The sequence below is a fragment of the Pungitius pungitius genome, chromosome 21 (genome assembly GCF_949316345.1).
Source record: "Pungitius pungitius chromosome 21, fPunPun2.1, whole genome shotgun sequence".
NCBI lineage: Eukaryota > Metazoa > Chordata > Actinopteri > Perciformes > Gasterosteidae > Pungitius > Pungitius pungitius.
In genome coordinates this window covers 10,174,336-10,185,089 of record NC_084920.1, presented here as the reverse complement: position 1 = coordinate 10,185,089, position 10,754 = coordinate 10,174,336, and the positions used below count along the sequence as shown (strand labels likewise).

Below are 10,754 nucleotides of genomic sequence, written 5' to 3'. Positions count from 1 at the left end.
TGTCTGACTGAGGTCAATTCAAAATACAAACAACCCCTCTTCAAAAACAAATAATTTAATATATTATGTATAATAATTATATATACAGGTTAACTTAACAAGGCATTGTACAACTGTTACAAAAATTGGTCCACACACAGCCACCCACGTTCAGAGAGGACATGCACAGAGAGGGACTCACACATGGAACATGGAGGCTGGTAGTACACTTTAGTTCACTTCTCTACACCTCACAAGAGCGGAAACATCCACATCATATGTGGAAAGGGAAATTTGAAAAATATCACTTGGGTAAGACTCTGGTTTTGTATAAGAGGAGGTTATTCAGTTGTGTTGAACACTCTTCGTAACACTGATATCATGTAGTTTCTCTTTTTGCTCTAAATTGTCCACAAATGATACAAACAAAACATTTTGGCATCACTTCGCATAGCTGCCTTAAACTCTTCCTTAAACTCCTCCCCCGACATACGAGACACAGACAGGGAACCATGATATGCTTGTGTTCAACACTTTGTTGAGTTTGCATATTGTAATATCACCGACCCCATGCACGCAACATGTATATATCTATATCTATTTTTTCTTTTAAGTCCTCTGAAGCTTCGGCATGACGCCCAAGTCCCCGAGAGAGAGCGAGGGTGGACCCTGGAGTCCCCCGGAGATCCACAGGAGGATTTGGAAGAGCGGGTAGAGGATTGAGGGGTGGGGCCCGGAGAACCGGGCCGGTCACATGTCATTGTTGTGGCTGTCGTCGAGGACAACAGCAGTCGGTCTGCAGTGAAGAACACGTGCTGCAGTCTGCTGGTGTGAGGGCTCCTCGGGACAGCTGCTCCGCTCTGGAGATATTACTCTTTCTCCATATTCTGATCCTAATTTTGAATTTACAGTTGGTGGGTTTCATTCCTAAACATTATTTTAGAAATGAATGGTAGGCCCTGGTAGGCCCTTTTGGCGCCACCTAGAGGGTGTAATGAGAACAGCACTTTGAAACACTGCAAAAATGCTTATCTTAGCTTTTTTTTATACCAGAATCTAATAATAATAACAGTGTCTGGGTTTTCTTATTTCCCTTTAATATATTGAGCCCTGGATTTGTTACACTAGATTATGCAGCAAAATTTGTAAATGTTTCATGGTTGTTTAAGAATTGGGATTATTGTTGTTCCACAACATAAATGTCACATTAAGATCATCTTCTGCCTTCAAAGCCTTATTTCTCTATATCTTTATTTAGATCTGATTGTGGAATTGTTTTCACCCTGTCTCGTTCACTTAATCTAGAAAAAATATATTTCAAAAATATATTTTGCCACACAGCTTAATACACATATGTATCAGGTTATTGGATAAAAATAGGTATTAACTCATATTGCTGTGAAGTCTTGGTCAAACCAGCATTAAAAACAGTAATTTGTTGCTTTAAAATCAGTGGATCTCAATGGAATTGACGGTGCCGACCTGTGAGGAATGGAACGTTGTTGCTGCTGTGCTTTATAAGCCGGCCGAGCTAACACAACACCAGGGTGTCCTGGGCGGGTTTGTGTGTTAGCATGTCAGGTCTAAATGTAACTACATAAAGATGTGTGTGAATTTAGTATGTTAACATACAAGCTAAAGATCACAGGATCCCACAGGTATCCGTCCTGAGAAAAGTGATATTGGTGTGAATTTGCCAGAAATACCAGGATCCTAAGCAGCCGTGTTCAGCCCTAATGTTTTATGAAAACATACAACCACACGGTTAATTACTGTGAGTGAAGGATTAAAGGTGAGTAGCTTTAAAAGTAGTTGAATGGTAGACTTTCAGAGTTTCAGAGTTTCACAGTTCTCTTTTGGAATGAAACTCTTCAGCTGCGCGTCAGTGGGGTTGAAGGGTCAAAGGGTCGTCCCTACGTACTTGATACTACGTTAGTAGATCAAACCACCACAGTGTGACGGCGCCACGCTCTTGACTTGTCCCGAGGGTCCAAAGCCGATCGCCTCAGAACCACAGGGTAAGATCCTGGGGAGCCCTGATCTATCCAGGCTGAGGATGAAGAGAGGAGAGGGCGACGAGGAAGGGGATCTATTCGTTGAATTGAACCCGGGCCCAAAATCGACCCCTGAGGAACGCCAACACGTCTATGCTGATCGGATGCTCCTTCGATGACCCTGATCACCTCCACCCTCTCTGCTCTCCATCCTCTGACTCTTTCCTCACTCCTGCCCAGCTCCAGGTCCATGTTCATGGAAATGGCCCTCGTCCTCCCGCCTCTTGTCTTCCTGTAGCGTACTGGCGCCGACTGGTTCCAGTCTGGCTGCTGGGTCCCGTAACAAGATGGATAGATGCTGGGAAGCCTGGTGGGGCAGATCCAGAGAGGCATTGTGGAGTGTTCTCTGGCCGGAGCGCGAGGCCTCAAGTGGGAGGGAGGATCAGAAGTGGTTGGGGTTGTTGGATAAGTGGCATTGATCTGATGGTGCGAACGGGGAAAAAGGTTTGGACAAAGTTGAGTAGCATTTAAGGGCGAGGCCGTTGTCCGACAGCTCTCCTTTTTGGCGCCGTTGCTGGTTCTGTTCCCCTCTTCGTCTCCAGACAACACATCTTTTCCCTCAGCTGTCTCCCCAGCCATTGCCCCAATTTCCCTTTTATCTCTTTTGTCTTTTTTCAGAATAGCATGTTGCCCCTCGACCGCCTCTTCCTCTCCTCCATCCTCTTCCTCCTCCTCTACCGCCCCTTCTTCTCCCCCGTAGTTGCTGGTTTTGACCGGCTCATGCTCCGAGTCCTCGTCAGCGCTGCCGTCCTGCACGTGGGTACTGAGGCATTTTTTACGTTTGCGGGTCACAGCGGAAATGATGGACTTGGGCAGGAAGTCCCTGGCACTCAGGTCCTTCTTGGAGAGCGAAGAAAGCTGAAAGGTTAAACATTCCAGTCACTTCTTACTGTATTCCACAATACAGGATCCGATTCACAAGATTAACAAGTGAGCCCTTTCTTGCTTACCTTTGATTTAAGAGAATCGCTGGTGGTAGAATCTGTCCGAAAATGGAAAGATTTGGATTAGAAGCGCGTCATCACTGGGCCAAGTGTTGCTAGTAGTGTTAGAGTGATAGCTGCCAATTCACAGCACACACTAGCAGTGCTGCAATCTGTCATGAGAACTCTCGCCATTATCAGAGGATTTTCATTCAAATAAAGCAGACGCCTGCAGCGTTCTCTGCTTTTACTTCAAGTAGCAACAATGGCTGGAGTTCCCCTGTAACATCAGCAGGCAGTGGGGGGGGGCGAGGGGGGGGGGGGGGGGGCAGTTTGGTTTACACACAGTTTGAGTCCTATTCTGGTTTGGAGTCTGGTCTGTTGCACAAGGTGTTTTCCTTCACACACAGTTCCAGTCAAAGGTTTGGACACACCTTCTCATTCAACTGAATGAGAATACACAAACCAGGACTGCACAACAGGAACGATGGGACTCACCAAAAAGTCACAATGAATGGGTGAATGCAAACACAAAAAGGAGGAAGACCTGGTCCTACCGAAGAGGCTGATCCACTGTCTCAGCTAGAGAGGGAGAGAGTGCAGAAAGAGGAGGAAGAGAAGGAGAGAGCTGAGTGTCGCTTGATAAGAACACGGTGCGTTAGGAGTACAGCGTGTAGAATGAAGGAGAGATGTCGAGGTCAGGATGAGCTCAATGCTTTTGACTCTTCCCGTTGGACCTCACTGCGGAGGCTCCTCTAGTTTTCATGCAGGCCTACGTTTACGGTCTATTGGTTCTTCCGGGCTGTTTGTGATGTACATACGGTAGACCTAGAGTGGTCCAAACATGTTGGCCTTGTCCTCCACTATAAGAAAGGCGTTTTAATATGTCTGTTTGGGTTGAATGCAAACTAGCAGGACTGTGCTTCCTGGGGTGCAGTCGGTCTGCGGACCGCCACCAGCAGCCCGATGCACTATGTGGGCGTCCAACATCGGACAGAGAGCTTCTTGAATGATTGAACCGTAGCTCGACCAACGAGACCACCTATTAGGTAGAAATAAAGGCGTATTGTAGGTTTTGTGCTGTTTTTGCTGCTACATTTCGAACACAAACATTTCGTCTTTTTTTATCATTTCGAAATTGGATTCCCCGTTAAATCATGAATTGGACAGCGGTTAACAATTACACAGAAAATATTAATTATGAATATAAATGGGTTAATTTTTTATAGTACAATTATTTTAGGGATCGTACATGGTTTATTTTTGTTCACAGTTAACAGTTCCCATGGAGAGAAGTTGAGCAGGTATCCTTTGGACAATGTGGCACATTTCCCTTGCTCACCTGACGCCTCTCCTGGCATGCCGGGCCTGCCGATGTTGGACAGCAGGTGGTCGATGTTGGGCACAGGCTGCATGTCGCGCTTATCTTCTGGGGCCTGCACACACACACACACACACACACATATAGTAGAAACAAGGACACCTCAGTACAAACAATGCCCGCGATGGGGACGTTCTCGTCCCTCTGGCGGGACGTACCTTCTCCTCCTCATCAAGCTCTCCGGTAGTGAAGAACCAGTCGTGCTGTTGAAGGAACACAACGCGTTGTCACTCTCGTTAAGACAACGACACACAGAGGGAAAGAAGTTGCAGGAGTTCTTACGTGCAGGATGAGTGTCTCCACTATCTTGTAGCGGTCAGGCATGTGTGTGACCATGTCGGTCATGTTGTCCTCCGACGTCCTCACAAGAGTGGGACCAAACACCAGGGCCAGGTTCCTTGGCTCCATCTGAAAACATGACATAGGAGCTGAGGGCACATCCAGCTCCATGAGGGACCCTGAAAAACCTGCAAGTTTGAGATAGCAATGTTACCTTGTTCAGTTCACAGTGATCTGCCACCTTTTTGAGGTGACCCACCAGGAACTTCAGGGTGTGATGATAGTGATCTGGGAGGTCATGGAGCTGGAAGAAGAAAGACAGATGAATGAAGGAGGAGAAGATCCCAAAGGTTGATATGGTGAAAGAGAGCAGAGATGTATTCGTTATCCTTGGACTCGTACCAGTTTCTTCATGGTCTTCAGTCTGTCCTCTGCGTCTTCTATCCGGTTGGCATCAATGAAGTCGTTGTATTTGTCTGTGAACGGAGGAGGCCTTTCATTAGCGAGCAACAGATAAATACGAACATTTGGTGTTATATGAAATGATATCCACGACTTTTTAAAGAAATAATCAGTTTTGGATCCAAGCCGGTGGAAGATAATCCAGCTGCTTTCCTATCTTCTGCTTGACAGGTTCATCAGGATTCATGCTTCGCTCCAAACTGAAACATTACCATCAGTGAACAGCGGCTCAGGCAGTTTTCGGAAGAAGGACTTGAGCAGGCTGCTGATTACATTCAGGTCTTGCCATCTCTGTGGAGAAAGAAAGGTGGAGGGTTTCATATTTCTGGTGCAGAGTGAGAGAAAAATGACTAATCCAACAAAATGATGCTTGGAAGATGCACGGTCCTATTTTTTAGGTGGCTAAAAACCTAGATGGAAAAACCTTTGCACACATTGCCGTTCATTTGTGAAGATTATCTGGACGACAAAAATGTGTAACCACTGAGCTCATTGTCTGCAGCAATCCAGAATCCGACGGAAGAATCTCCTCGACTCTTTCAACAGGCAACCAGTGCCATGCTGACCTCTGCTTTGTCCTACGAATACAACGTATCCCTGCAGCACCGCATGAAGCTGCTCACCTCCTCAGCCGTGTTGATGTCCATGCCCTTGTTGAGATGCTCCTGAAGGTTGGACACCATGGCGTTGTTGCCGGGCACGCGGTAGATACCGGTGTAATCCAACCCCGTCTCCTCCACCACGCCACAGCACATCTCCACAATCAGAGGGACAAACTGAAAAGGGGGCAGAGTCTCATTCATGACCTGTTTTATATGACTTTTTATACCTAAAAATGTTGTGGGTGGATTTAAGGGGTGATACAAAGACATTTCTAAAGAGTACCTTCTGTAAAAACCTTTAAATATAATATATCAACTCAATGAGACAGGAAACTTGGGCATGGCTTTATCAAGTGTTCACATTTTGCTTCTGGCAATGTATGCAAATTGGATCAAATTGGATCAAAGATAATTTGAATTTTCTTTTTACTCTTTTCAACTGACGTTTAATAAAAAACATACACAGTCCTGCTTTTTTTGATCACAGACTGCAGGAATAAAACTCACAAAAGCCTTCACAGTAAATCAATAATAAATACACAAAAATAGGCCGATATAATTTAAGGCTGCAGGGTTATCTTGGTGTTATCAGCTATAGCTAAGTGCTCTGATGAAACACCCAGCAAGGTTTCGTCACTCTGCAGTCTCAAAAGGGCCTAAAGAGCTTGTGCCTGACAATATCTCCTAAAATGAGTTTGACATCGGGTGGAGGAAGGGTCAGAACACCCTGAGGGCACATTCCCCGCCTCTTTTAAGCCCTGAGGGATGGGTCAATGATTTAAAAGAATGAATTATTTATTTCCTACCAATGTATTTGTTGTGTACTAAAGTAATCACTTTGACTTGAAGCTTGTTCCTTGACTCAGTTTTTAGAGCAAATAGTAATGGCTTTTTTTCTTACTTTCAATGCCCGTTTTTTAAAGCAGACAAAAAAAGAATAATAAAAAGATCCTTTTTTTTACATGCCCTCATTGAATGGTAAAACTCTCATGTCAAATGCTTTTTCCTCACAAAGAACCTTACTCATCTTATCAGCATGTGTGTCACCAGGGAACGGACAAAAATTCATTTCAATTTAAGGACATTGATTGAATAAAGATTCCATTTGGACCTCCACTCCCCTTCTTCATGGTTTTCTATGAAACGTTAAAGTCAGCTTTAGTGCTTAGGGTCCCCGTTTTGTTTGGACACCGAAGTAGAGTCATGTTTATGTGATGAATCCCAATCATATTCTCATCATGAGACATTGAGGGCTCACTTTATGGTTGACAGCAGGCTGACAGTCCTCCAGTCGCACGCCAAAAGCCTTGGGACTGCTGGTCTTCTTGGCCTTCTTCATGAGGTTGATGCCCCACGACGCTTTATTGTCCTCTGGGAACACACACACACACACACACACGGTGATAGGGTTAAAATCCTCTAACTCTCTCTTGGTGACTTAAATGGTGGTTCTCAGAGATGCATTCTGGGTCCTTAGAGCTGCACTGCTAGCATGGCTAAATTTGGTGTGTTTGCACCCACCGGTTCTGGAGGCTCGGTTCACTGAGGTGTTGTCGGTCTTAGCCAAGAGGAAGGGGGGCATCATACGGTGGGCTTTGGGAGAAGAGTCCGGCTTGCTGCCTGTCAGACTGTACCAAGTGATGGAAACAGACAGAAGTTGAGACTCAGAGAAGAGGTTCAAAGGTATCAGTAAATGAGTTTGAATCAGCTTTTACTCTTGCTTTTTAAAAATTACAACTGGGACAGTTGCAATCAGGGACTTTAATTGCTCAATAAGTCTGCAGCGCTGACCTGTGTTTCCTGTAGTCATTCAGCTTCTTGTTGATGAGGGCTTGTCTTGAGAAGCCGATCTCCTAGGGCAAACAGATGGGACAAACTAGTTCAGCATGAAGGTGTTTTGTGTAAATTCCACAAGATGAACTAGGTGCGAGGATCGGACCTCGTTGTCGGTCTTGCTGTTCTCTCTGATGACCCTGATCCAGGCCAGCATGTCGTCCCTGTCCTCGGCCTGCAGCAGATACTCGCAGAAGTCCTGCGTGGTCAGCCTCAGGGTGTGCTTCCGCTTGGTTTCACTGTAAGCGATGTCGATCAGGCAGCCGCGGATGCTGATCGGAGGGTGTTCGTCCAGGCTAGACCCCGCCCCCGCCCCGTGAAGGACGGCCTCTCGCTTGTCCTTGTAGAGGAAGAGCGAATGCGAGCGCAGAACGGAAAAGACGCGCTTCCACGGTCGCATGCCGCCTCCCACTTTCTACAAGAAGGAAATACAGAGAGGACACAACCTCAATTAGGAAACCTCCCATTGAAGCTTAGCAACCGTAGAACAGCCCTTATAGCTTTGGATTTCTCCACATGGCAAAGAAGTGTGCATAGAGAAAAACACTTGTCTGAAACCAAAAAACTATAAATGAATGGGAATATACAGTATAAGCTCATTAGCTATTAGCTGCTGTGGCATGTATCAGCTGACTTTAGCATGTGCCTGGCTATGTGTTACACAAACTCACTTGCTACTTTAATTACATTGCATTGCGTACAAGGACTTAGGTAACAAAAGAGACGGGTTCCCACACGAGGGTCTCCTTGTGGCTTTGTGCTTCTCTTTATCAGATGTCAATGTTTGAGATGACTTGGCCAAACTCATCAGTCTGTTTGTATCTTCAAAGTTTTAATGTTGGACAGAAATAAGAAAAGTCTTAGAAAAACGTAATTTTAAAAATGTGTTTGATGCCAGACAGATGTAAGCTACAGGCTAACTAATGTCAGCTTTAGGCTAACATAAGCCAAATGCTAACATAAGCTATAGGTTTACATAAGCCATAGGCTAATGTAAGCTATAGGCTAACTAATGTAAGCTATAGGCTAACTAATGTTAGCTATAGGCTAATGTAAGCTATAGCCTTACTAATGTAAGCTTTAGGCTAACATACGCCAAAGGCTAACATAAGCTATAGGTTTACATAACCATTGGGTAATATAAGCTATAGGCTAACGCCACACAAAAAAGAATGAGATGAGTGTTTATTCAACCGGCTCTCAAGAGTTTCAACAGTACAATTTTGTGTATTCTTGCCCTGATGTAAGTTTTTAGTTTCTTACATTTGTAATACATTGCACTGTAACTTAACATTATAATATCTAAGAAGCCATCAAATGCATACTAAAACGTTTTGCAGGGTTAAATCTACTGGCAATATGGAACGCTGCTGTCTAGAAAGGAGAAGCCTGCTTTTATCTTCTTCTCAAGAGAAAAGCTACTACAGTTTTTCGTCGTCATGATTGTTAAACCTCTGTGTTTTAGTAGAATGCAAAGGTTGAGGTGCAACAATAGCAACTTAGCAATGGGGGGCAGGGTATAGCTTGAGTGTGTAACAGCAGTGTGTCGTACCTTTCCCTTCTCTGTGAGGATCTGCTTGTAGTGCAACCAGCCCTCCTTGCGAACATCGCTAAAGGTGATGGTTCCCAGTTCGGAGGTGGAGTGGCGTTTGGACCGTGCCTCCTCCTGGACTCGCAGGCTCTCCAGAGACTAAAGCACATTTTAGGTAGCACACTATTTGGTAACATTGAAATAAAATGTATAATCAAGTGTAATGATCAACTGTGTTGAAAACTCACCCCATCAGTGAAAAAGCTCTTGACCCTTTTTGGTAGTTTCCTGTGGAACACAAAGGACACAAGTTACATGAAACATCTGTGTGGACGAGGTCTCTGTAGAGGTGGTCTGTGAGGACAATGTCTGTGTAGACAAGATCAGTGTCCTAAATCTTCAATGCACAGCTTTTTCAGCCACCGTAACTAAATCATAAATAAGAAAATAAAGATTGATATTTGTGTATTTTTCTTTCTGTATTTCTTTTTAAATATCTAATGAACATCGACTGCTTCTCTGTTATAGCTGTGGACGTGACAATAACACAATTGAAAGAGTTACTAATTACTAAAACCACCTTTCAATAACGTTTTGAGGTACACATGGGCACCAAAAAGACCATTGTCTGTAAAGCATGCAGCTTTAGAGTGTCCTCGGAGTTCTTACGAGAAGACGCGGCCTTCTTCCCTGAAGGTGTTGAGACCCTCGTCACAGGACTTGGATCTCTCTGTGGTGATGGCCAGCAAGTAAGACGAGCGACGACTTTTAATACTGCCTGAAGAGAGTGAGGACAAGTCAGACAGGAGGAGACAGACGGGGTCAAAGGAAACGTGCACTGTATGGCAGTGACATGTTAAATGACAAAAAGAGTGCAGTGATTTGTTGTCTCAAACTGTGAGTAGAACATAAGCCAAGCCAATGAATTAAGGGGTTAAACGTACTAACAGCACCTTAAAGGAATACTGTGACATTTGTATTTGTAGTTCCTACTTGTGGATACGCTTTACTCATAATGCTTTTTTATCAGAGGCTTCAAAGGAAAATAAAGAGAATGCTTTTTTGGGGCTTTTTTAGACTTACACGGAAGAAAACTCACTTAACTTTGAAACTTTGCTTTTGATTTAATTGATATGAATCGATAAAGGTCATTTATGACCCAATAGTGGCAAAAGTCCAAACAGAATACAAATCATAGAACTGTGTTGCATGGACAACCAACAGTACAAATGAGTTAAGGAGTATAATTTGGAATCATTTGTTCACGTTCAGGTCTTGTCAACTTGTTTTGCTCCCAACAAAGCACTCTGACTGATCTGTAATAACCACCTCACTTTCTGAGAGTAACCATGGTAACCTCTGCCAACTTGATGCCACAAAAGCAGAGTGAAGTCATCATAAAATATGTATATGAGGCCAAACAGAGTGAAAGTGTCATTCCTAAAGGTAAGCTTTATTGACGTTATGGAGCTGTCCGTCATTGTCTGTTAGGAACAGTCAATAAAGTCATTTGTTTTATGCTTGTATTTAAGACACACTAAATACATATCAGGCACAGTTTTAGCATACTTGATGATATGGAATTTAGATAGCAAACAAAGATTTTCAGATTATGAATACGGTGGCTTTAAATGCTTCAAACGATGGATTCAAGGGTTCAGACCGGAAGGAAACCGCTAAATGTCACCGTACTGATTTAAGATGAGTCTG

General features: G+C 44.1%; 1 protein-coding gene across 9 annotated transcripts in view; it reads right to left on the bottom strand.

The window, feature by feature from the left end:
* Positions 1 to 39: 39 nt before the first annotated feature.
* The window catches only part of LOC119212520 (rho GTPase-activating protein 23-like), a 58,462-nt gene continuing 47,747 nt past the window's right edge, over positions 40 to 10,754 (bottom strand). For 8 of the 9 annotated variants that reach the window (XM_037462997.2, XM_037462995.2, XM_037462991.2 and 5 more), the window contains 16 exons: positions 9,714 to 9,822; positions 9,293 to 9,332; positions 9,066 to 9,203; positions 7,620 to 7,928; positions 7,472 to 7,533; positions 7,202 to 7,308; positions 6,939 to 7,051; positions 5,702 to 5,854; positions 5,291 to 5,369; positions 5,019 to 5,092; positions 4,831 to 4,920; positions 4,620 to 4,745; positions 4,496 to 4,540; positions 4,299 to 4,392; positions 2,984 to 3,015; positions 40 to 2,891 (listed from right to left, as the gene is read on the bottom strand). In XM_037462997.2, the coding sequence (XP_037318894.2) occupies positions 1,920 to 2,891; positions 2,984 to 3,015; positions 4,299 to 4,392; positions 4,496 to 4,540; positions 4,620 to 4,745; positions 4,831 to 4,920; positions 5,019 to 5,092; positions 5,291 to 5,369; positions 5,702 to 5,854; positions 6,939 to 7,051; positions 7,202 to 7,308; positions 7,472 to 7,533; positions 7,620 to 7,928; positions 9,066 to 9,203; positions 9,293 to 9,332; positions 9,714 to 9,822 (2,543 nt within the window). In that variant the 3' untranslated portion in view covers positions 40 to 1,919. Of the gene's footprint in view, positions 2,892 to 2,983; positions 3,016 to 3,513; positions 3,539 to 4,298; positions 4,393 to 4,495; positions 4,541 to 4,619; positions 4,746 to 4,830; positions 4,921 to 5,018; positions 5,093 to 5,290; positions 5,370 to 5,701; positions 5,855 to 6,938; positions 7,052 to 7,201; positions 7,309 to 7,471; positions 7,534 to 7,619; positions 7,929 to 9,065; positions 9,204 to 9,292; positions 9,333 to 9,713; positions 9,823 to 10,754 lie in introns of all 9 variants that reach the window. The other variant, XM_037462998.2, reaches the window with a different exon arrangement.